The 26,799-nt window shown below is 43.3% G+C and overlaps 1 protein-coding gene across 5 annotated transcripts in view; it reads left to right on the top strand.

Moving 5' to 3' along the window:
* Positions 1–26,799, top strand: part of kif20ba (kinesin family member 20Ba) — a 65,768-nt gene that overhangs the window by 21,650 nt on the left and 17,319 nt on the right. For 4 of the 5 annotated variants that reach the window (XM_076891409.1, XM_076891407.1, XM_076891411.1 and 1 more), the window contains 10 exons: positions 771–909; positions 1,636–1,758; positions 1,938–1,998; positions 2,447–2,572; positions 2,893–3,029; positions 4,185–4,340; positions 6,273–6,440; positions 9,663–9,788; positions 11,794–11,904; positions 15,462–15,671. In XM_076891409.1, the coding sequence (XP_076747524.1) occupies positions 771–909; positions 1,636–1,758; positions 1,938–1,998; positions 2,447–2,572; positions 2,893–3,029; positions 4,185–4,340; positions 6,273–6,440; positions 9,663–9,788; positions 11,794–11,904; positions 15,462–15,671 (1,357 nt within the window). The remainder of the gene's footprint in view (positions 1–770; positions 910–1,635; positions 1,759–1,937; positions 1,999–2,446; positions 2,573–2,892; positions 3,030–4,184; positions 4,341–6,272; positions 6,441–9,662; positions 9,789–11,793; positions 11,905–15,461; positions 15,672–26,799) is intronic. The other variant, XM_076891408.1, reaches the window with a different exon arrangement.

The raw sequence follows: 26,799 nt of genomic DNA, 5'->3' as shown, positions 1-26,799 counted from the left end.
AGAGTTGCTATTATGGGAAACTCATCAGCCCAGAGCTGAGCCTGCCTTTGTAATGACTGCATTAGTGCGCAGCTGCTCTCAGAGCCAGCGCAGAGCTCACAATGTTACTGATGGTAAATGAGAATTCTTGCTGTTTGAGTCTAATTATAACTTCTAAAGTAACAACAAAAAATCAGGAAAGATGAAGCCGGGTTCATACTGCAGGTCACAAACATTGTTCCTCTTCACCTGAACAAAACTATTAAATGTTTTTATTTACCTACATCTGTGATGATTTCATGACTGTATCAGGTGAACATCGAAGAATATTTATCTCTAATTAAAACCTTGACTCGATCAGGATGAAATTAATTGTTATAGACCGCCTGTATTGATAAAGGTGTTCGTTCATAAATTTCTGCCCCTCTCTTATAATCTGGGATTTAGAGATGGTTCCCTGGAACATAAAGGTGGTTGAGTTGCTAATTAACAATGAAAAATGACAGTAAAATGTTGTTCTTATATAAACGGTGTTAAAGGGAATACTAACTAATGAGAAATGTATCGCTGTAGAACAGACTGAATTCTCTCTGTAGGTGTGTCGCTCTCCCAAACTGCTGTTTATATCCTCTCAAGGAGAAAAGTAACAGAGTGGGAAGCACTGACTGTGTTGTTCATCATTTTTTTTAGCACTTATTAGGCTGCTTTGGTTTGTTCGTACCTTTGAGTCTGGTGGACGTTGTAAAAATCCAGCCATGAAAGAGTCTGAACATCGTGTCTTTCCCTCTCAGGCTAAAGGAAAACGCCAAGCAGGACTCAGAGAAGGTGAAGAGCCTCAGCGTGGACCTTCAGAGGAAGGAGGAGGACTCTTCAGACCTCAGAGAGAAGCTGGCTGACTACAAGAAGCAGATGCAGCAGGTCCAGAAGGAGGTGCACGCATTATTGGATGTTTCAGTCTGTCGCTCACACTCCTCACTGCTGATGCAGTTTACTGCAGCACATCAGCTGCTTCCAGCAGAGTTCTTACAGTTTTTTCCTAATTTGGTTTATTTTATTTAGATTTTTAAATTGAGTTTAGTTTTGGTTGGTTTCCAGTGTGAGTTTGACTGTTTCAGTTCGGTTTTATTTACTTTAAAATGTTTAGTGTCAGTTTAGTTTTGCGTGAATATTAGAACTCCAGTGCAAAGATGGCTTTAGTGCCAGTGAGAGGTCAGGATTGCTGCTAATTCTTAAATAAAGTAGATCCAGTGATCTACATCAGTGACAGCAGGTCCTTAAAATAACAAACTTGGCTTAAATGGGCTTAAATTATGTTTCGATGTGTCTTAAATGTTTTTAGCCGTGTCCTCACAAACATTTCAGACATGCACCACATTTGTGCCTGTACACATTTATCCTCACGGTGCTATCAGGAGTGAGCTGGACCCCGTTCATGCTCCAGTTAGGCTGGTACAGCCCTGAGCAGCAGAGCTCTGAATCACAGTTAACCTGCAGAGCTGCATGCTGGGAAAAAGTCGAACCTTTTACTTTCAGAAACCTTTAATGCTGATTTGTGTTTGTAAAAATAGTAATGACTGCTCTGTGGTCTAGTAAGATAGATTACTGTGACTGAGTAAAGTCAGCTTCAGATCCTTACTTTTTGTCCTTTTTGTCCAGATTTCAGCCATGAGAGACGAGGAGAAGGTTCTGAAGCAGAAACTGTCCGACGCTGAGAAAGCAAAGAAGCAGCTTCAGTCTGACCTCGCCGGCAGAGACCGAACCATCCAGCAGCTCAAAGTGGTGAGGTCATCTGTTCCTCCACCAGACACTACTCACTGTGTGGGAGCAAGATCATCATGCTGCTGATAATAATATATTGTGTAATGTACATGTGATGATGATAACTAGTAAATGTGAGACCGTCGTTCTCTTTGTGGGGAGCGTCTCATGTTGTTGATGCCTTCTGCCTGCCTCTGTAGGAGCAGTCATCTCATGCAAAGTCTGACCAGACGCTGCAGCGCTACCAGCAGGCCTGTAAAGGTCAGAGTTTCTCTGTGCTTTATTCACTTATACATGTTGTTTTTTCCCCAAACACATTTATCTTAACGTTTAAGCCGTCCGTCCACTTTCTCCCACTTACCTTTATTGCAAAGGCAGCGCTAAGCTCCCCTTTCTCCGCCACCTACTCTTTCTTACTGAGTGAAGAAGGAAGAGTAAAAATCTGTCCTCACCAACTGTCTTTACCTGTGAAAGGTCCTTCAGTAAAGACGTTGGTGCTCTTCCCATGTTCATGTGTCCTGCTCTTAACTTCACACAATATGGACTCTTCAAATATCGCCAAACTGTTGAACAGGAAAAATGTTCACTCAAGCTTTCCCAGTAGTGTCTAACTGGTTTTTATGTTAGTAACCAGCAGAGGTTACTAACTTGTTCATCGTGGTGGATGTGAACCTGAACTTTTGCTGCGTGTGTTTTTGGTCGTTCGTAGAGCTGGAGGCCAAGGAGCGGGTGATGGAGGGCATGCGTTTGGCTCTGTCGGAGCAGGAGGATACTCAGGAGCAGATGGAGCAGGTCCTGGAGGAGAAACTTAACCTCATCCAGGAGCTCTCCAGTGGTAAGAAACAGGAGGTGAAAAGAAGGCAGGTTTTAGTAGTTAGAGGAAGTCGAAGGCTCTCGTACGGACACTGGCTCAGGTTCAGTCTTTTAAAGCAACAGTTGATCGACTTTGACCTTTGACATGCTCTACTTCTAGTTTTCATAGTTTTAATTATGCAGTAAATAGAGATGTTCTCTGCCCATTTTCTTTCTCTTTTTTTAACGGTACTTCTTGCACTCTCATGTCTTACTAGTTATTGTAAAGCTATACTTAAAGTTGCATTTAACTTTACATATGCTGTGTCGTCAGTCTTCGTTCTGTGCTGTAAACCTTTTCAGAGGTGGAAAAATTGAAAGAGATGCTGCTGCAGCAGCAGGGAAGTGGAAACAACACACACCAGCAGCTCAGCAACAGCCAATCAGATGACTTAAAAAGGGCCAAACAGGAAGCAGCTGAAGCTCAGGACAGCGTGAAGGTACGGAAGCAGATTCATTATTAGCATTTGTGTTGATGTCCCAGAACAGAAATGTTACCAAACAGTGTGTCTGCAAGTGGACTTTGAGCCCAGGACTTAAGATTACATGTATATTATATTCTGTACGATCATGTGTTCAGTCTTTTCAGTCCTGATTACAGTTCACGTGTCTTTGGCTGGTCCGATATGCGTGTTAAACAGCTGTGTGCGTCATCGTCAGGATGATGGGGATCATTTTGTTATGCTGAGGTCTGACTGCACCAGATCTTCATCTGCGATTGTCGAGCCTGATCTCAACAAACCGAGAAATAGTCTAAAAAACAATCAACTTGTCTTCATGGACGTTAGTTACGATTTTGTGGCAGTCAGCACAATATCGCGTCACCTTGGCAACCAAATAAATCAAGCTTTTTTTTTCTTTTTTTTTTTAAAAAGAAAGAAGAAAAAAAAGAAGAACAAACAGAAACTGTTGTTTTCAACCTAAACATTGATCTTTGTCTAAGTTTAACACCCAACTTCAACCTAATACTTTGTGTTCTGACTCTAACCAAGTACATTTTTGTTAAAAGAAAAAGTGTGACATATAAAACTCCGACCTGCTGCGTGGAGGAAGTGACTCGCTCGAAGAAGAATAAACCTTAATAATAGCCGGGGTCACATTGGTTCTTTTTAGGACTGAGGGAACTGCTGTAGGAGACCCGTGAGAGCGTCAGATTCCTCCACACATGCAGTCAGTGGGGTGAGGTTAGTTCGGGTGATTCTAAATGGCCCATAGATGTGACTGGTTGTGTGTGTCTCTCTGTGTTAGCACTGGGACAGCCCAGGGTGTACCCCCCCTCTCGCCCCATGTCAGCTGTGTGATATGTTTCATTCCCACGTGACCCTGATTGGATAAGTGGAAGAAAATAGACAAATTTATTAAATATGTTTTTTCTTTAGACAGAAGGTGTAATTCAGTCTGCCAACTACACACAAGGGTTCATGGTTGAGTTTGGAGGAATTCCTGTTAGCAGGCCTTTGATTTTGAGTCAGGTTTGCAATAACATAGTTCAGCACCTTTTTTTTTTTTTTTTTTTTTTAGTTAATTTGAATACATGTTTGCAATTTTACCTTTTACTATTTTTAGTTTTATTACGTACTATTTTTGTTCCGTAGATTTCTGCAGAGAAGCACCAGGCGGACCGCAGGAAATGGCTGGAGGAAAAAGTCTCCCTGATCGGCCAAGCTAAAGAGGCCGAGGACAAGAGGAACCAAGAAATGAGGAAGTTTGCCGAAGACAGAGAGCGCTGCACTCGGCTGCAGAGCGAGCTGGTAAGAGGAGGACAATGCTAAAAACTGTCTGACACCCACCATCGACCAATGAGGGTTTGAACCGAGTTAGATTGTGATGGCCATTCAACCACTTTCTTATTATCAAAGGACCCACCTTACAATAAATTCAGCACAGACATACGTATTAATAACAAACCTGATTAGTTAAAATGTGGCTTTTGCTTTCAGATATGAGCTTCACAAAGTTGCTTGTGATGCTTACAGCGGAGGATGATTTTTACTGATGGAGTTACTTTTGGAGCGCAGCTTTAATTGGCGAGAATGTTGGTCGGGCATATACAGTGGGGCAAAAAAGTATTTAGCCAGCCACCGATTGTGCAAGTTCCCCCACCTAAAATGATGACAGAGGTCAGTAATTTGCACCAGAGGTACACTTCAACTGTGAGAGACAGAATGTGAAAAAAAAATCCATGAATTCACATGGTAGGATTTGTAAAGAATTTATTCGTAAATCAGGGTGGAAAATAAGTATTTGGTCACCTCAAACAAGGAAAATCTCTGGCTCTCACAGACCTGTAACGTCTTCTGTAAGAAGCTTTTCTGTCCCCCACTCGTTACCTGTATGAATGGCACCTGTTTGAACTCATCATCTGTATAAAAGACACCTGTCCACAGCCTCAAACAGTCAGACTCCAAACTCCGCCATGGCCAAGACCAAAGAGCTTTCGAAGGACACCAGGAAAAGTATTGTAGACCTGCACCAGACTGGGAAGAGTGAATCTACAATAGGCAAGCAGCTTGGTGTGAAAAAATCAACTGTGGGAGCAATCATCAGAAAATGGAAGACATACAAGACCACTGATAATCTCCCTCGATCTGGGGCTCCACGCAAGATCTCATCCCGTGGGGTCGAAATGATCATGAGAACGGTGAGCAAAGATCCCAGAACCACACGGGGGGACCTGGTGAATGACCTGCAGAGAGCTGGGACCAAAGTAACAAAGGTCACCATCAGTAACACACTACAACGGCAGGGAATCAAATCCCGCAGTGCCAGACGTGTTCCGCTGCTGAAGCCAGTGCATGTCCAGGCCCGTCTGAAGTTTGCCAGAGAGCACATGGATGATACAGCAGAGGATTGGGAGAATGTCATGTGGTCAGATGAAACCAAAGTAGAACTTTTTGGTATAAACTCAACTCGTCGTGTTTGGAGGAAGAAGAATACTGAGTTGCATCCCAAGAACACCATACCTACTGTGAAGCATGGGGGTGGAAACATCATGCTATGGGGCTGTTTTTCTGCCAAGGGGACAGGACGACTGATCCGTGTTAAGGACAGAATGAATGGGGCCATGTATCGTGAGATTTTGAGCCAAAACCTCCTTCCATCAGTGAGAACTTTGAAGATGAAACGAGGCTGGGTCTTCCAACATGACAATGATCCAAAACACACCGCCCGGGCAACAAAGGAGTGGCTCCGTAAGAAGCATTTGAAAGTCCTGGAGTGGCCTAGCCAGTCTCCAGACCTCAACCCCATAGAAAATCTGTGGCGGGAGTTGAAAGTCCGTGTTGCTCGGCGACAGCCCCAAAACATCACTGCTCTCGAGAAGATCTGCATGGAGGAATGGGCCAAAATACCAGCTACTGTGTGTGCAAACCTGGTAAAGACCTATAGTAAACGTTTGACCTCTGTTATTGCCAACAAAGGTTATGTTACAAAGTATTGAGTTGTATTTTTGTTATTGACCAAATACTTATTTTCCACCCTGATTTACGAATAAATTCTTTACAAATCCTACCATGTGGATTCATGGATTTATTTTTCACATTCTGTCTCTCACAGTTGAAGTGTACCTCTGGTGCAAATTACTGACCTCTGTCATCATTTTAAGTGGGGGAACTTGCACAATCGGTGGCTGACTAAATACTTTTTTGCCCCACTGTATGATGCTGTTTCTCCTTTTCCGTCAGGAGTCCCAGCTGGCTGAAAAGGAGAAAACCATGGAGAATTGGAGGCAGGAGCGAGACACTCTGGTCGCAGCTTTGGAGGTCCAGCTAAAAAGGCTTCTTTCCAGCCAAGCAGAGAAAGACAAGCTCATCCAGCAGCTGCAGCAAAATAACACACAGCCGCCACAAGAGGTCAGTATAACATAACGAGGATCACAGGCCCCGGAGGCAGAGTCTTAAATCGGGCTCCTGTTATAAAAGAAAGATGGGAAAGGTTAAGCATGGTGGTTTAAGGCATGATCGTCTGTTTCTTGTGCAAGATACGGGGTGATATTTGCAATGTGTGTCTCAAACACCGTCAGGTAATGTCCTTCAGTATAAAGTATATTTAGTATATAATAAAATAAGCCTACAGCCCTGCTGTGTTTCACCTCAGTCTATTTACAGCCCATCAGTTTAAAACCTGCTGTGATGTGATGGATCACGGTTTAGTCAGAGGTGGACGTTTGAACTTCCTGCCATGTTTTATTTCTTTATTTAAATCTTTAAACAGGATTTATTGAAGAGGACTGAATAATGCCTCGTAGAGCGAACAGGTTATCTGTTCCACGTTTTCTGCATCCCTTTTTTGTTTTTTTTAAACCTCACATACACCTTTGTGAATGTGGAACTATATCTGTTTTAGCTTTTAGGCTTTTTATCATAGTATCATCACTCAATGTGACCGGGCAGTCCACCTAAAGCATAAAAGAGTCAGTTGGGGGAGGGGTGTTATAATTATGCACAAACCGTATTGATTTAAAAAAAAAATTGGTGGAGATCTGCAGCCAGTTTGCTGCAGGCGTCTCTGTATCGGAAAAGCCACTAAGTGACGTAAAGGAAAGTCAATAAGTGTGAATGTGGGAAAAACAGCTACAGCATTGAAATATTGACACTGCAGTGCTGATTGCACACAGATATATGAAGTCACTACAGGGAATCACTGGACTTGTATTATGAGTGGATACAGTTTCAAATAAAATAGCGTCGAGCCCTCAGATAGCACATCCTGTGGTCCTCTCCATGCCTCTCTAAGGATGACTTTATGGGTTGAAACCCTACGCTGTAACGTACGCCGGGACCTGCTGTGCATTTCTGCAGATATTTAAGTATGCGTCTTTTTTTTTTTTTTTCCCAAAAAAAAGAAAGAGGAAAAAAAAGTATCTGTCAAATTTCTGCCGCCGGTTTTCAAATTTATTTCAAGAAAATGGATCAAAACAAAAAGAGAAGCTCATCCAATGCAGAAGGAGCTGCTACCAGCTGATGGTTAGTCACTAATGGACAGTCCACACTAGCGTTGTCTAGGTAACCGTCTAATACATAACCCCCCCATCATATGTCAGCCAGCAGTATCTTTTGGTCTTATTTATAGTTTAATTTCAGATTGAATTCTACCGAAATCGCTGAATGTCATTGGCTTTCTATGATATCGCTGCTGGTCACTTCCTGTGTGGCCGCCCTTTAGCCCCTCCCACCAGCTACGTGAGTGCAGGAGGTGAGGAAGAAAGGAGAGATGAGTCGAAGCGAGTAAAATGTGACACCCTTGTGTTTGGATCTCTTCAGATATGATGTTTGATAGAACTGCAGCGCGAGTTGTTCTGCCTTAAGTTGTTGAACAGCCACTGCTGTTTTTTGACCTCAGGTGTGACAGGACAGAAAGTTTGATCATGTTTGTTAAAAACTTGTTCTTCCAGTGTTGTTTTCATGCTCCTGCTGTTTGCCATGACTTTTGTGCAGTGAAGGTAAAAATGCTTCAGGAGGTTTGCAGCTTACCTCCTGTGCACGCTTCAACATGGAGTACTGAGATGGATGTCTGAGTTGCAGACAACTTGTTGGAGATTTTAAAGGGGAATGTAATAAAATGTTAGTCATATTTTTACACAACTCAATTTTATCATTTGGTATCGTCTGCATCAAATATATCTTTAATAAATAAAATAAGAGTTTCCTTCGCTGTGTCCATGTTTTGATCAAGTGCAGAAACCTCAATAACCTAATACTGAAATGTTGGCATCAATTTGGTGATGGAATGAAAAGAGTTCCTGCCTGTTGCCTCGGTCGTTTAAAAACGTCTCCGCACAGCAGTGATAATGAACGACGGGGATCCGCCGCACCGGCCTGCTTTTGATTGTTAGCTCATTTATGTTGCCGGTTCCTCTGCCGTTTGTCCAAACGTAGTTCTTCATTTTCCCACTTTGATGGAAGTCAAAGCGGCGTAAACGCTTCCAGGTTTTAATGGAACCATAAATATAAAAAGTGTGTTTTATATCCATTTATTTTAGTCTCCAGAAAACAGTTATTCTTCTTTATCAGCTTGTTTCTGTTTGAATGGTTGCAAACTCGCCAGGAAATACTAAACCGTGCCCGCTGATTTGATTATTTTTCCACAACAATAACAAATAAAAGGAAACCAAAGAGAAAACACTTCACAGCCATTCGTAACAAGGAAAACACGAAGCCTTTATATCTGAGCGATGCACAGAAAATGAGTTTCAATTATATTTTTTATTTTTTTGTGCTGTTTATCTTTCTAGTCATACAGAACTTTAAATTGAAGCCACTGTATATGTTCCAGGATGATTCAAAGTCAGAGACCTCAGTTCCGATGTATTGGAAGCAATTTTGTTGGTTTCTTAAGAGTTCAACCTTTTCAGAGTGTTCCTTTTATTCTGTGGTGAGGGGAATGGATTCTACATCTGCAGGCAAACAGGGCTCCCCCCGTCTCTCCCTGTGTATAGGAGGTGTACCACTCTTAAGCTTTATGTAGTGCGAGCTATTGTGTTCAGTGCGACTTCCTTAGAAAGTATTAAACTTTCCACTTTGACCTTTCGAAGTTCTTCTTCTGGCATTGATTTAAAAAATGAAAAGCTCATCTCTGTTCGTCAACGTTGCATGCTGTTTTCCATAAAGTAATCCCTTCACGCCTCAGAGTGGCTCAGATCCAACTCGACACCTTTTGCTTCCTTCGGTCTCCTCCATCTATGAATATGCAAATTAGTCCCAGTTTCTATTTCCACCCACCGGCCTGCAGCTCAAACATACCTGCTCACCTTCGACTTCTGCTCAGATAGCATAAACTAGTCTAGGCTGGGCTAGTAGTTGTAGCGTTGGGGTAATTCAGGCGAAGACGTTCAAGCCAGAAACCAATTCTGATGGAGGGTGAATGGGTCGGCAGCAAGCTGATGAATCAGGAATGTGCCGGGAGGTGTGAGAGCGAACCGTATCGGTGTATCAATACAAAGGAAAATGAATTGATATGTGTTGAAAGTCTATATTGTCAGCCATCTCTGGCATGTTTCAAGGGTCTCTCAAAAGCATGAAATTGAAGGTGAGATGCAGAAAACATGCTCAGTGTCCATGAACTTCCTGTTTCAGGGCAGCGACGGTGGTCCCAGCGTGGCGACGCTGCAGGCTGCTCTGTCTGAAAAGGAGGCAGAGATCCTGAGGCTGACGGAGCAGCTCAAGGCCTCCACAGTGAAACAGGAGGACACAGTGACACAGGTCAGTGTTTTAAGCCTTACTCGAGTCAAACAAGAACTTTTCAAAATCAGATATCCACCCATGGTCGCATTTGAAAGGTGGCTTTAAAGATTTGTGGTTTTAATCCTCCACACTGGACGGCAGTGGTGCTTATCTTTGATTTATAGCCCCGTTCAGACGTGCACTCTTTTCATCGTAAGCCGACAACATCTGAACCTGTCGGCTTCATGTCTGGATGAACGTTCTGCTAACTTTTACTTAAAAGTTGTTCTGGTAAAACCTTTTATGCCCTTAATGACCACCAGGAGGAAACTCCTGTGGTTTCCAAAGCACTGCAGGTCCTGTAGAAGTCTATCAGGAAACAGCCCTTGGACGTGACCTCTGTAAAGCCTGAGACCATCCAAATCTGACTTTATCGGGCAGGGAGCAGAACGCATCCTGTGTCTGAGCAGGAACCGAGACGCTTAAAAATGTTCAAGCATGCTTCGACATCTTTGCGCCCTCAGATTACTCCTATGGTTTAAAAGTATGTTAGGAGCGCCTTTAGCTTAAAGCTCAATGTTTTTATGTAGCATCTGTCAAAACTGAGGAGTCTTTAAACAAAGGGCCGTATTTTTAGTTTTACATGGAAAAAGAGAGCAGATGTAAATGAGTGCATAGCTCTGTAGTTGTTTTATGTTTGAAGGTGAAGATGGCGGGCAGCAGGAACATTTTTTTTCTCTTATGTTCAAACAGATGTTCGTTTTCATTTCTCAGCGAGCAGGTCAGAGGATAACGGGACGAGAAAAGAGCTTCAGGCGTGCAGATTTGCTTTTGTTGGTTTGCTTAGCGCTTCAGCTTAAATGTAAGAAGTGTAAATATAATGAAAAAGGCAGAGGACGCCCGGATTAGACACATCTGATCTCCATCTATAAACAGAGGCAGAAGATGAGCAGAGAACACGGACAAACTGGGCTGTTTGTAACAAGGAAACGTCTGGTATAGTTTACCTGATATAATATAAAACAATCCCATCAAGAAAGTACAACAATACATACCAAATTGAAGTGCAGTGGTCAGTTATGTGTCAAAAATAACTCGCGATAGGTGAAATCTGCCAGCTTTATTTCTCAGACAGGCATGAACATTTTCACACTTTTCTCTCTTGCTTAAACACTCAAAGTTCAAACCCTCATAGAAAAATAAGTCCAGCATTGTAGAATGAAACCAAAGACCCGCGGCTGCCTGCAAAACGTCTCGTCGACATTGTTGTTTGTTGGGGAGAAAACCTACAAACACACAGTACAGCGCTTCAGTGCTAGAGATCGAAGACTTATGTAAATTAAATAAATTTGACAAGCTGAGCGCATTCTGTACTGTACAGGAGACACGGCACGAGATTGATCTACAGCCAATCAGGACGCAGAACACAATGAGACGTAAAAAAAGTGAACCGCATTAAAGCGAGGGACCACTGTACTCTTATTTTATTTCCCCTCATACACAGCATCTCATGGAAGTAGAAAAATTGTATCATCGGAGCAGCAAATGAAAAAATCCCACTAAAATTGGTGACAAATCGTTAAGTAAAACAAATAAAACGAATGAAACTGTGTACTTCTCTTTGGTCCACCCATTCCTGGGACGTGTGGGTGAAAATCCCCTGATGTCCCAGGATGAGTGAATGTTTCCTTTTAGTGTTAAACACCAGCTGTGAGTAACCACAAAGATGAGTGTGAATGACAGCACTGAAGGAGGCAAACTAAGATCTAAACCCTGACCCGATATATGAATAAAATCATTTCAATGGTGTGTGTGTGTGTGTGTGTGTGTGTGTGTGTGTGTGTGTGTGTGTGTGTGTGTGTGTTGGAATGTGAACATATAGAAGTAAGATAGCAAAGCTGTACCTGTACAAAAATATGTAGTGTCCAACTTGTTTGTGACTTTTATCACTTTTTATGTCTTTTTTTTCTGCAATTTGTAGCTTTGGGACCAAAACAATCAAAAGACGTTAATAATAACATGAGATGTTTTCTCGTTCTGGCAGCAGCAGGCTGGAAACAAAGAGAGCTCTGCTGCTCTCATGGAGAAACCCAGGAGTGAAACCATCGTCAGGAAGTCTGGAAGGAAAGATACCAGAGCGTCTGTCAGCAGCCGGGTAAGCTGCTGAGATGACACGAGTGCAGGAACAACAGCTGTGTACTGAACCTCCTCCTCCTGTGGTCTGTAGATATCCCCTCACACACAGTCCTTATTAGAGTCACAAACCAGTGTGTGGGATACGTGACAGAGCCTTTGTGGTGCTAGAGCTGGGGAGTGGCGAGAGGCGATTTTTCTTTATGAACCGATAACGTACGCTCGAGTTGGCGCGTGTGCTTGAGCCACGGCTCTTTTGAGTGGCTGTGACCACAGTGGTGAGTTTCCGTGTGCTCAGTTACAGCTGCATTAGTCAGCCGACTTTATTCCCTCTACTTCACCTTTTTCTCCAGAGTAATAGTGACACACAATAGTAGCCACAGAGTTAACGTTATAGCCATAAATAACACATTACAGATAACATAAAACTAAGGCAGATTTGGCAATTTGAATTAAAACATAATGCAAAAACCAGACTGAGAGAGATAACAATACTGTGTATTAAATTAATGATACAGATCAAACAGAGGGAACGGGAAAAGGTCAGATACAGTCTGCAGCTGAGGTCATGTGACTGGAGTCATCAGAGCGTTCTTCCAGTGCAGTCCAGCAGCTCTGCGAATAATCCAAACACATTCAAAGACGATTGATCTGACACATTGATTCAAAGACGAGCCAGCAGTGAGTTCTGCCTGCAGCTCAGACCACCCCCCCCTTTGCCTTTTTGTTGAACCGTGCCTTTGGGCGACAGAATTTCTGTATCGATTAAGTTTAAACTTTGAAGTTTGAACTCACCACAGTTCTTCCTGTGGTGGCCGTACCCTCTGTGGCATCTTTGCTCTTTGTGTGAGTTCATAATGTTCTTTATGGCTCTGGGTGCTTTGGTGCACGAGTTTTGGATCTAACAGACCCCTGACGGTGTTGTCCAATACAACTTAGTTTGCGGATATGCTCCCTCGAACCTGCGACGGATCTCCAGCAGGCGTCACTGTTTCCCCTCTCTCCAGCCTGCAGTAAACAGAAGAAAAACCAAAGAGGCTTCTGTTGGAGTCCTCATTATCAGGCACTCAGAGTACCAGCTCTCACACTTTAGACTGTAGGTGGTTGCACTAGAAGCCAATTGGTTTCTGCCAGTTCTGGACTTTGTCCAAATTCAATTTCAAAGAGAAGACAGCTTGATGAGTTTTTAATCTGCTGTGTTTGGCCAAACACTAATTCCTGTCTGCAGCCTTTACAACACCTGAGATTTTACTACATCCAAAATGAATAAACCAAGAAATCCAAAGTATTTTGCGTAAACACTAACAGCACATATAAAATAATAATCTAAGATTCACGTGTGAAGTCAGTTTTAAAGCGTTCGTGCTCGAGGTTCCAGCGGACTGAGGCCTTTCACAGCATGTCTGAACCTCCTGGAATGCAGATATGTGATAAACTGCCTTTAGAGGTCAACAAGTTGCAGGACTGCATGCAGCAACTTTTCCCGTATCTTTCACTCTCAGAAAAAACAAATTTCTACACAAGTGTAAGGGCCGCCCTGTTACAACAAGCTTCTTTCATTTCTGCCGACTTTTATGCTCAGTGTCAATTTTTGCACGGCCTTTGTTTTTTCCTCGTCAGCGAGTCTTTTCGCGGCGTGCAGATGAGCACTTCAGAAGTTGTCGTGATGTGCTTTTCATAACCGGAACTGTTTTGAGTCGCTGTCTGCTTCAGTGTGGGTCGTGTGCTACAAAGCAGGATTTGGGGCTCAGCGAGGTGACTTCAGGGTTAACCCTGAGTTTTCAGGGTCACAAAGTTTTTTTTTGACTTCCTGCTGGGGTGTATCGCCATGGTAACTTAAGCCACACACCAAATATTCACCTGAGCAGATTATCATTAAAAGCCAAAATCAACACACATAAAAACCATCACATAGCGACTACCGTAAATGTCGGGCTATAAGCCGCTACTTTTTGCACAAGCTTTGAACCCTGCGGCTTTTAGTCAGGTGCGGCTTTTCTATGGATTGTCCGTGATTTTTGTCATATCGTAAGACGATTTGTTTTGTGTGTTCCGCTGTTGTACGGCACTACGTTGCCTGGCGGAAGGATCGGGGTTCAAGAGTGGTATGTTAGTCACATGTCCGTCCGCCAGGCAACGTAGTGCCGTACGAAGTAGCGCGAAAAACAAACTTCAAAGTAGCGCTACGCATTCAGCGGGAGGCGTGGATGATCAGCGGCGATAAACTTGCAAGTTATGCCCAAAAAGCAAGTTATGCCCAACTCTACCGGTGGATTCTGACAGCGTGGAAAAGTGTGAAAACATCCACGATCACCAACGGATTTCGAAGGGCTGGACTGCTGCATGATGGAGAGGAGGACACCGCCACGGCCCTTCTGAGGGTGTTCGACTCTGACAATGAGGATTTCTTTGGTTTTGAAAGTGACAACGAAGGAGAGAAGAAGAGTGGATGACGAAGCCATCCTGAGCCTGTTTGTATCCGACACTGGAGAAGAGGACTTTGGTGGTTTTAGTGCGCAGGAAGAAGAGAAAGATGGTGGTGAATGACTGACTTTTCTTCTTGTTAAAGCTGTGTCACTGCACCTGAGCCTAAAAGGTAGTCCGAATCTATTTTTCTGGTGTGCTGTAGGTTACTGTTATGTACTACATGTGCAAATATGTACCCATAACTTGTTTTTCAAAATATTAATAAAAGTGATGTCTCCAAACAGCCATCTCTTTCCTGACAATTCCCTTTGTGCATATTCTCTTACATATGATAAGTCAACATTGAAACACCTGCGGCTTTTGGTCAGGTGCGGCTAATGTATGTACAAAACAGGATTTTCCCCTGATTTTAGCTTGTGCGGCTAATATTTAGGTGCGCTTTGTAGTCCGGGAAATACGGTAATCTGTTAGCGTCACGTTTCCTCGACGATCCATCAAACCTCGACTCTGTGGGACGACAACAGTAAGGTGTTCAGTTTATAGAAACGTCTTTCCTTCATGAGCATCACTGAGAAATGTGCTTATGTAGCTGTCTTATTCCTTGTTTTTCCACTTAGCTGAGAGTCATTTTAAAACCATTAACCTGCACACTATTACATCTTGTACAAAGCCTTGGTACCAGGTTGAATTTGACTGTTGTTTTAATTGTTCCTCACTCGCTCTCAGACTGTTTAACGCTGCGGGGCTTCAGCTGAATGACATCTAAACAACATGGAAACTTAACTACATGTCACATGTTTAAATGATGGTGCTGTGAGAGTCGTCTCACTTACAGCAGAGATTTTTATTACGATACAGCTGTGACGTGCTTTTGCTCTGGCTGCTGGCGTGGCTCTGTGCCTTTTGTGATGTCGCTCCTTATTTTAACCCACATCACTTCTGATTGGCCTGTTCATGGTCACCTTTCATGTGAGGTGATTTACAGCTGATGGCTCGGCTTTTTGATTTGATAACACTCAGCAGTTGTGCCAACTGGCCTCGACACCTTTATTGTAACAGGCGGAGAAGCCTCGATCGCCAGACCTTGTGACATTTCTCTCTGGAGTGATGATGAAGTGACCCTTGACCTTAAGCCCACATGTGGTCCCGCAGGTTTCGAGCGGCTGTCCGTCAGTCCTGGAGTCCTCTGAGATTTCCACAGAGGAGGGCAGAATGAGTCGCTTCCCTCGGCCTGAGCTGGAGATCTCCTTCAGCCCGCTGCAGCCCAACCGCATGGCTCTGCGCCGGCAGGGAGAGGAGGGCGCCGTCACCGTCAAAATCACCCGCTCAGCACGCAAGAGGAAGAGCGGCGAGATGGAGAAGGTAAGAACCTGTAAAATGAAAGCTGCTCGTCACCAGGATTATCGAGGAAGTAAAAATCATAAATTAGGAGGTTTGTTTTTGTTATTGGCTGAACTTTGCATTTAATATTTCCCACATTTCCAAACAGGTGCAAAATAGTGCGCACGCAAACATCACACTTTAAATGAACCCACACTCGTAACAGTGCGTCCCTCTAGGTTTCCCAGAAATAAATCAAATGGGGGGAAAAACCCAACTGCACACAGAAGCCTGAGCCGTGATCCAGTTACAGTTTCCAGGTACAATCAGGGGTGAGGGTTGTTTATTTCTCCACCATGTTGTGTTCAGAAAATCTTCTCTCAGCTCCATTAATCCAGCCAGTGCAGGCTGAGCATGGTTGTCCTAACACGTACCTTTTGCAGCAGCAGCTGTAAACAGTGTTAGATTTGTTGCTTTCTCTCCAGCAAAGAGAAAACGAACAGCTGTGACGTGAAAGTCAATTTATGCTTCTAGGAATTTCTGCACTTCATAGTCTAACAGTAAAGCAGGCAGCAGCACAGTTATTCAAGTTTTGTTTTTTCTAGTTGGTTTGTAGTTTTATTTCATTTCAAGTTTTTATTTTGCATTTAATTTCACTTCAGTTCATTTCCAGATTTGCTGGTTTCAGTTTTTGTTGTGTTACTGTCATGCACGGTGTTTGTCAGGCAAGACTTCAGTTCACAGCTTTGTGGAAGGCAGTTGGCTCAGTCCTGCAGACGAGCTCCATAAAAAATGTCTGTAGTTTCTACACAGATGCACAGAAGCCCTTAAATTAAAGCTAAAAGTCTGCGCTTCGGTCGGGTTTGACTGGTTGCTAATTTAAAAGCTTCCTGGTGTTTTTAATGCTCTGCTGGATCTTTGAGTGGTTGGTTGGTGACGAAGACGTTTTGCTGATGTTTTTCAGAATCACTCTGACGTAAATGTTTCCTGAAACATCTGCAACAGAGCACCGCCGCAAATGACCACACACAACACAGATGCACATAAAATGTGTCCAATAGAAAACATTTTTCAAGGACCAAAAAAAAAGTACTTTTTATTTAACATATTTCCCACAACGGTCCCACAAAGAGCTCCATGTAACTGCCAGGAGCTCAACGTGTAGTCTGCATACTGTGTAGGCAATGTGTGACTCATACAAGTAACAAAGTCGATCCATTCCCATCTGTGCCATCTGGAAACGGATCACATAAGCTTTCATCCTGTGAAATGGTCAGCGCCGCGGATGCTCTGTGATGCTCTTGGAAACCAGTCCCAGAGTGGGCTGAAGGGGCTTCGTAGAAACGGCTCTCAGACGGAGGCATGTATAGAAAAGTGAAACTGCACTGGAAGCTGAGCAGAACTGTGGACCTGCGCTTGGGTCCCTCGGTTGGCTTTGACCAATCCGAAGGAAGCACATGTAAATATTAAAGGGAACATGAATACGTGCACACACCTCTGGTGGTGCATTAAATTGTACAACTTCAGTTTGTTGCAGAGAGGAAGCAAAACCAATGTGTGTGCATCTAAAGAAAACATAACAATCATTCAGAGCGAAATATGGAAATAGAATATTTTAAACATCGAGTACGGTTCATTTTTAGCGCCAATAACATTATCCAAGTGATTCCTTCAGATGTAACACATTCAGTGCAGATGATAAACACCAACACATGTAGCAGCCACATATGACACTCATTCATCATAAATACCAGGAGAAACACTCAAACTTCCTCCCTGAGAACACGTTAAACGACCCCACACTCACAAGCAGACGAGGTCGAGTGCAGTTTATTCGCTTCATTCGACGTATCGCTCTTCCTGTCTTTGGCACAAAAGATTAATGCTTGTTGCAGACCTGTGTGTTACAGATCATTCACTCCTTCTGTCACGCTGACAGACTATTTTGAAAACTTAACATGGCTGTGTTCAAGAAAATAATTTTTTAAAAATATGTTGATGTAAAGTGAAAAATAACACACTGCAAATAGTTCTTTGTTTTGTTTTTAATTGATGGCGACTCAGCCCAAAGTCGGCGTTTCCTTTCTCTGTCAGGATCGGGGGTATCCTAAATGATTTTTATATGTGCTTCCAAATATTGCCACACTGAAGTGTTCTGGTTTTCTCAATAACATTAGACGCAATTTTCCAGACCTGTCACCGTGTTGCTCCTATAAACGCCACGTTGTCCTTATTTCCATATAATCACAAGAGGCAATGTGTTTGGGAGGCGCTGATAAATCCAGAGTGCTGAGGCATGAAAGTGCCTTATGGCAGTAATTCATACTCACACGTGCTCAGTGTTTTTAAGTTTACTACTGACAAAGTTAGTTTAAAAGCAGCTTTGTTAAGACCCAACAGTAAAGTTTCCCATTTAGAGCATGCCAAACTTTGGGGTCGGGTCAGGTTAGCTCTAAGCCGTGTCTGGGTTAAGAAATGTCGTCTTCTTTGGTCATTACCCAGAGTTCGTGGTTGTAGGTGGTGGTAAGAACGTAGGATGAGTGTAGGTCGACATCTTTGCCTTTACACTCAGATCTCTCTTCTCTATACAGGAAGTCCTGAAAATGCACAAGAACCTTTTAAAGCAGCAGCATCGCTCGAACCCTTTAGTAGGATTTGGTTTTTAGTTCAGTCCAGCAAATCACACTGACGCTTTGCAGCAACGAGGAGCTGTTTATGGAGGCGATTTCATTGTGAGAATTCTGGTGTGTTTTGCACTTTTCTGTTAAAATGCACGACTCTGATCAGTCCACAACAAAAACTAGTTTGGGGGTTCCTGTGATGTAGAACTGTGGACTATATTTAACATCTCGACCTTATCCTGGCACGTCCACACATTCAGGTTTTGTCACAGTGACAACAGCAGCATGCAGCTTGTATAAAAGCTGACTATCCTACATGACTGCACTGCTGTTACACGTTCCTCTCCTGCTGTGAAAACAACTCACTTTTGTGGTCATCATATCTTTCAGTTTGACATCCTTGCTCATGGACTCGTTGGCACTATTTGACAGCAGATTTCACAGGTTCAGGCAACAATAGGAACTGTTTGTGACCAAGAGCAAGGGCATGAAGGATGATGTAAACAAGCAGGATCAAATTTGGGCTTTGACCATACAGAGAAAAGTAAAACCAAATGTTAAAGGAAATTTGGTTTACAGAGATTTCTCAAACATTGAAACAACAATAGGACGATGAGCTTTCACAGATGAAAACTCATTACCTCTATAGTAAGGGAACATGGTGATGGTAGAAGGCAGCTTTCATTTGTGGGAGAAGTGCATTTCTCAAAAATAAAGTGTACAAAGACGTGCATTTTAATGACAGCAGTCACCTCAGGTTGTTGTTGTAGTTTTGTAACTGAATCTAACTAAAAAATGAATTAATACGTTTTATGTAAATGCTCTTCAGACTCCATTTGCCTGATCCGTCATGGCACTCGAGCCCTCTTCACTCCACAAAAAGCGCACCTTGTTGAATAAAAGATGAAGATCATATTGAGTTGGTACCAGGAGGAAAGCTATTTAGAAACTAAATGATTCAATGTTGTGATGAAGCAACTTAAGATGTTCCTCACTCATGTGTTCTTCACTCAAACTTTTAAAAATTGGGGTTAAAAAAGGGCAGACGAGTAGGGCAGAGGATTATTTGCAATAGTAGTGCCAAGGAGGTACTCGAGTGTTCGGCGCTGAGACCGCGTAATGGTCTGTGTGAGCTAGAGCTCCGGTCGTGTCGTCCGACCACGTCTGTTGGACAATACTATTAATGCCGTTCAATGGAAAACAGACAATAGAACTTATTTTGAGGTGACTGCTGTGACACCAGTGCTGCTGGTTTGGCCCCATACTCCTCTCTCATCTCCTGACAGTGCGGCAGTTAGTTAAATCTGATTTTATAACATCAAGCAAATTATATGGAAACCGAGACCTTCAACAGCTGTACTCACGTGGAAAAATGCCCTTTTAAAGAGGGAGAGCGCTCCAGTAGAACCAGATGTTTGGGAACGCAGACCACAAACAAAGAACACACACGTTATTATAAAATGGATTGCAATAGAGTTAGTGGTTACTATAATGTGTTTGAATTTGTTCAGCACTTTGTTATAATGTTACAATATTAAGCATTATTAAGGTTGGTAAGGGTTCATACCCCTGGGAAGGTATTAGCAAGTGTTTCATTCATCATTTATGTAGCATTACTACTTCTTAGTGTGCCTTTTGTAATTATACATGTATTATTATGACAATGATCACGATTACTCCTTACATATTTACAGCATGTTCAGCAGTGATAGCTGTACATGCTGTAACAGTAACAGCAGGATAGATGTATCTGTGTTCATACATGACATACTAAAGAAGAGTCATGATATAGAAATGATGAGTCATTTACAGCAGGTACTCCTGCTGCTGTTTTGGTACCAGCAGCAGGAGTATTTACACCGGGGTAAGAGCCGTGCGATGGAACCCAAAGTAATTCCACTAATGACTGTTGTTCTGCTGACTGGGCTCAGTTCAAGAGAGAAAACTGGAACAAAAACAGAAGGCAGGGAAGTAATGAAAAAAAAGATGAATGGCTTTGTGTTGGGAAGGGGCTGAACCGATGTGACGTTACATCAGATTTTATTCTCGGTATCTGGGGCGCTTCAGTCAACATTTATGAACATGAACACCGGTTTTAAAAGGCAGTCTAAAAAAACCCTCACAGAGACGCTGAGACAAATTCTGCACTAGATTTATTTGTTTGTTTGTTCTAAACAATGAGACGGTCTAATAAAAATCCTCAGTTAAAGCCCAAATGTTTCAACGGAGGCATCCTCATCTGTGCAAACAGAAAAATAAGGCGGGAGGTTGTGGAAGAAGAAGGTATACAGGAAACAAATGAGGGGGAGGAAAGTTTTAAAATCAGAGTGAACTGGGCCAGTATAAATTTGAGGAAAAGTGCAGAGGGAGGCAGAGGCAGCGCAGAAAATTGAGAGATTGGTTGAGGGTAAGGAAGGAGAATGTCAGCCAGGAAGGAAGAAAAGAAACAAGGCAGACGGGAATCACAGAAAAGAGACAGCAGAAGGAACACAACAGCACAGTCGAGAGGATGGTAGGAGGAAACGAGGGGAGGCAGGGAGGAAAGAGGAGAAGAGGAAGATAAAAGTAGCAGGCGAGCAGAGACGAGGGGTGGAGGGAGTTTGGATGGCAAGATGAAAGAGGAGGGATTGTGGGTAGGGCTGTCGGATAGGAACACAGACTAAGAAGCAACGAGGGAGGGTAAAAAGCGCAGCATCTGACACGGCGGTGACAGTTACTGCTAACCTCACTGTGCTCGTAATGTTGGCTTCCATTAGAACAACTCTTATTAGCTTCATCGGGCATCTTTTAAAGTGTGTACACTTACTGCACCATGCTCATCCACCGCTGTTTTATTGTCTTTGCACAATAAAGCCTTGCATTACCTCTGACATGTAGGACGTACTAACTAACAGGGATATGCTCACAGTGGATTTGTTATGCTAATTTCCAGCTCCATAGTTGTCCTTAGACTGCACTCCAGTAAAATCTTGACTCATCTTATATTTGACCTAATGCAGACCAAAAACACATTGTGGCATCTGAACTTGCAGGTAAGGAGATCAGGTCATGGTTCTGCCACTAAAGCAACATGTTGTCTGCTATCAAGCTGGAAATGTTGCAGATCGTAACACCTTCAGGTGTTTCTCTTTGAGCCTTTTTCCATTAAAGCTGTGATGTTTCGCCCCATAGTCAGATATGCATTTTTATTGTCTTTTTTTCCTCTGGCTGGGAAAGTCTGCAAATACCACGGGAGGGATGTTTACGTCCTCCTGTCTCTCCCCACATCATAGGTGGATGCACACTTCCTTATGTGAAGCAGTGGTGTGGTTGGTGGGTTTAGATTGGTAGAAAGATAACAGTTTTAATTTGAAACAGTGAGGTTTGCAGATTCATGTTTTATGTATTTGTTTTGATGATTTCTGGAAAGTGACATTGCTTCTGAATTTTATATCTTTGTGGTATTTTGAGCGCCAGCAGTTTTATTAGTTTGATTATATCAAAGGAGACAGAATCTCTCTGATGTGTCCCAAACTGGGCAGCGCACACCAATGCAGTGTGGACAAAGTGTGTACATTTAGATACTAGCGCAGAACAATTTGTTCAGTTTCTGTCGTCACCGTAACATCATGTCTAAAACTTTGCAGAGTGAGTAAAGACGAGTCGTCTTGATGCATTGGCTGCTGTGATTGCAGCCATTCCCCAACTGTGTGAATGCTACTCGCGGTCTTTGATCAGTGGGCTTTGGTCAGTGGATGTTGATCAATGGTCATGAGAATTTGCATAATTAAGATTAAGGAACTGACCTCCCAGCCCATTGTTCCTTCAGTGGGCTGGTTTCAGTCATTATGCAAATGTACTGTTTATAAGATTGAAACCTGCAGTCAGCTAAGACTAAAGAAGTTACCTGGATGAGTGACCAAACGTTTCTCCCACTGAAAACGTCCAGATGAACAGAATCAACTTTTGGAGGTAAAGATGAGTCATTTTCTGAGATGAAGGCCGTGTGAGGCCTTTGTGCTCCCACATGTAGGTTTGTTTCCTCCATCATTTTAATTATTACAACCTGCCATCAGTTACTGACATTTACTCTTCTTTTTTTTTTTTCTTTTTTTTTTTTGCCTGTCCCGTTTGGCTCTTTTGCATCAGAATTGTTGTCTAAAGGCAAAGAAAGATGCCCAACGGATTTACTTTACCAAATTGACCATCCCAGCCTTGCCATAATGGTCCATTTGATTCACCTTTTATTGTTTATTTTATTTTCACTTACTGAATACGGGACAGACTGGACTGGGGGAAAGAAGGGGAGAAAGAAAGAGGGAAAGAGTTAGAGCTGAGAAGAGGGACGGGGGAGAAGGGCAAAAGACAAAAACCAACAGAATGAGCAGAAAAAAAAAGAAGAAAAAAATGCATATATCAATCACCTGGATCACCTGCTGAGAAAGAAAAAAAGAAAACAAGCAGAAGAGAACAAGAGTAATAGAATAAACAACATCACAATGATATATGGGAATATGACAGTAAATACTAAATATTAAACATTATTGTGCAGCACATAAGATCAACAGAACACAGTGTGCTTTGAGGTAGGAGCCAAAAAGGGTGTAGTTTGTGGGTGTGATCACCCGTGTGTACACCTGTGAGCATGGACGCGCTTGTTTTTTTTAAAAGGTTCCTTCATGTAATGATCTGCTAGAGGGTGTGGGGGGGCCACAGCCCCGTCCTCCAGGGCATGAAGCAGGTATGGAGGAGATCCAGGCCCCAGACATCCAGAGGCCCCCAGAACACAAGAGACCAAGGAAGACCAACAGAGGGGCAGCCGCGCCACTGTCCCAGAAAGAGCTGAGGAGAGTCCCAGATGAGGGCTCACTCAGCAGCCGCGGAGCAGAAGCCAGGGGGAGTTGCAGTGACGCGCCCGTGAGCTCCGCCGGCAGCCAGCCGTGCCTGAGTGACCGAGCCCCAGGCCGAGAGGCCGGGGGAACCCCACCTCCGAAGTGGCCCGAGCGAGCCCCAGGCTCCAGGCCCCGATAAGCGGCCGCCAAGGAGTGAGCCGGTGTGTACCCGGACGCCCATCCCCGGACACAAAGAACCACCAACGCACCGATGTCTGAGGGGGTCCGCCACTGGCAGGGGAAGTGGTGGTAGGGGGAGATAGGCCTCCAAACCTTGGAGGGCCTGAGATGTCCCCAGAGAGGTGGCGTCTGATACCCAACCTGACATATAGACACAGACATACAGGCACACACAGATACAAACATCCATTCCCACCCTCATGCTCTCATATGCACTTACTCCACACTCAACCAACGTGGAGACAGACATAAAGAGACGTTGTACACACGATCACACTCCCCAAGCGTACTCTACAAACCGGGTCTAGGTACCCTTGCCCCTGGAGGGGGGAACTGCACCCAGACCCAGGTGGTGTTTCCCTTTTCCCTGCGGTGGGGGGAGGCAGACCACCCCGACTCCGCAGCAGCAGGGAGGCCCCACACTCCAGACCGCAGTCGGACGGCCAACTCCTCCTCCTAGCCCCCCCGCTCCAGCAGGTCGTAGAGAATGGGGGTGAGAGAAGACTCCAAACCTCCCTCCACCCGCTCATTGTAGTGTTGATGCATGTGTGTTCTAAGGTGCAATTAAAACCCAGGAGGGCTTGGAGCTACCTGCCAGAGAGCAGCAGGTAAGCGCATAGTCCCTCCTGCTAGCCCTCAATGTCTACGTGTATTTAACATTGAGAGGTGGGCAACGACGCCAGGGGTGAGGTGTACACCCTGATGGTAATTTGGACTCCGTGTATCGTGCCCACCCCCAAGATTCTATATGTATGTGTAATGAGAGTGTGAGTAATGTGAATGTCTAAGTTGTGGGATAAAATTGAGGCAGAGGCAGCCAGAAGGGGACAGAGGGGGGGTAGCCATTTACTCTTCCTATGCATCCAGTGTGGAGTGGATTACAGTGTACTGTGGCTGCATTGGCTTTGTTATTTTTATTTTTTTGTGACACTCTGTGTCAAAAACAACTCATGTTCGTGGTAGCAAAATCCTTTCTCCCACCATTTAACATATAACTACATGCATTGAAACAATGCTTGTTCTTTTAACCACAATAGGGTGTGTATGTTTTTGTATTGCTTAAAGTGACTCACAGCCAATGTTCTCCTGGGGTAGGGAATAAGTAGCGGATATTCGCTGGATCTTGTAGAGGCTCTGTAATTGACTAGTCGTGTATCGGCCCTTCAATCTGTCTCTCTGCGGGTCTGTGTGCCGGCAGGATCTTGGCCTATCTTTGATCCAGCTGAGAGCACAGGCGGAGAGCAGGTTCGTCACTGATTAATGGGATCACTCTTAATAGAGCCTCACAGAGGTCAAGGAGAGACTGAGAGTCGGGAACAAACAGACATATAAAGCCCTCACAGTGTCAGCTATTTTATTTTATTAAGCTCAGTTTCCTGAAGGAAAACCTTCATGTTCAACACAAATGTAGTAGATTAGTCAGAGGTGGAATTTGAGGTTTGATTTAGTGCTTATCTGCCACATTATTAATAGATTAGCAATTATTTCTCTTCCCTCTTGATCTGAAAGCCGACGTGAGCGTGGCGAGTAAAAATGAAACTTAGCAAGGGTCATTCGTAGAGGAGCTCTTTTCAGCTTTAAACTGGTTAGTAAATAATAAATTAAATATTAGCGGTGGTAGGCTCTAGGAAATATTTGAGCAAAATAGAATTTTAATTATAGCCTGTTTAAAAAGATCAGTGCGAAGTTCAGTTTTGCAACAGCCTGCAAATGATGCCGTACAGTGTCGGAGCTGGGTGATGTGGAGAAAAGTGGCAGCAGTATGAATACACAGTATGCATCTTTTTACAAACAAACACGTTACAATCACTGTTGTTAACAATGAATGTGTCATTTCGAAGCTCACAGTATAAACCATGTTGTTAGGTGGGGTTTTACCATAGATGGTGTAAAGATGGACGCGGCCACTGATGTTACCCGTGGGCGACTTATTTTAGAACTTAAATGCCACTGACAGCAGGAGATATGTAGTTCACTGACACTAATGTCTTTCATTAGACAGGAACACACACACACACACACACACACACACACACACACACACACACACACACACACACACACACAGATCTGTACATAGTGTGTGTGTGTGTGTGTGTGTGTATTCCTGTCTAGCTATCTTTGTGAGGACCGAAATCTGCATTCTGCTATACTTGTGAGAACCAACAGTCACTTGTGAGGACACACAACCCGGTCCTCACAAATTTGAAGGCATTTAAAGGCATTTTTGAGCCTCAAAATGTGGTTCTAGTGTCAGGGTTACAATTAGGTTATGGTTAGGGTTAGGCAATCATTTTTAATGGTTAGGGTAAGGGGCTAGGGAAACCATTATGTCAATGAAGGTCCTCACTAAGATAGCTGAACGGGGTTGTGTGTGCGTGTGTGTGTGTGCGTGTGTGCGTGCGTGATCAGCATCCCCGTTATCATCAACCTCAGGCTCAGCTTTTCTTTGTGTGGTGCTACACACCCCAACACCCATACCACATCAACATAAAACAAGCTCATTCTGTTCATACAGATAGCAGCATTAATCAAAATGAACAATAATCACATAAATACAGTAAAAGAAGCGTTTTTAATAAACATTATTTATCCTCAAGTATAATTTCTGATTGACTCTTTTACGTCACGTCTCATTTACATTCATTTACTTTAGTTCCAAGATCGGGGTTCTAAGATTTCACCCATATTCACGCAGCACATACACACCCTGCCATCAGCTGTCTCTGTTTCTGTTCTTACTGGTTTTTATATTAGTGTCTTAAATATCTTTTTCTGTGTATATAACATTGGTATATTGCTATTTTATCTAAATGTCACCAAACCTCCCCCCCACCACACTGCAATAAACTGAGCAAAAACATATTAATGCAATATTTTTTTCCTCTAACAAACTATATCAATAATAATTCCAAATAGAAGACTTCCTGATATGACTACCTGATCATAACTGCAATAACTTTTCAGTACAGACACGCCTTTCAGCTCTAATGGAGCAGAACGAAAAAAAAGTCTCTTGGCTGCAGAAGACACCGACCTTATTGCTCCCTGAGCCACACAAGCCTTTAAATCTTTAGCCGTGTTTCTGCTGCATCCAGGTTGTTTTCTCCTTGGCTAAATTCAATGGTCGAGGCTTTCCAACAGAATGTGCTGAACATTGAGGTGCAATGGCATGCACATACTGCACACAGTGTTAATATTAACATCCTCAGGCCTGTGTGAGTAATGTTTATAATAGTGAGAGTGTGCATCTCCAGGCACACATGAGAGAAACTATTTGTTTTGAGCATAAAACATGACTGCAGCGGGGAGATGGGGACCCCTTGGGGTGCTGGGTCTTGAAGAGACTCTGCATAGCGTCATAGGCCACCTGTAACTGAAGTGTAAAAAATGTTTGTTTCTTTTTAAAATGCCAGGAAGCATTAAACCGTGTCAGTGCATCCTCCTCTGATAACCTGCCCACAAAGATAAAAGTTAAGTGTTTATATTTCGTGTGTC

The sequence above is a fragment of the Maylandia zebra genome, linkage group LG13, assembly GCF_041146795.1.
Source record: "Maylandia zebra isolate NMK-2024a linkage group LG13, Mzebra_GT3a, whole genome shotgun sequence".
NCBI lineage: Eukaryota > Metazoa > Chordata > Actinopteri > Cichliformes > Cichlidae > Maylandia > Maylandia zebra.
This window is presented reverse-complemented; position numbering and strand designations above follow the sequence as displayed.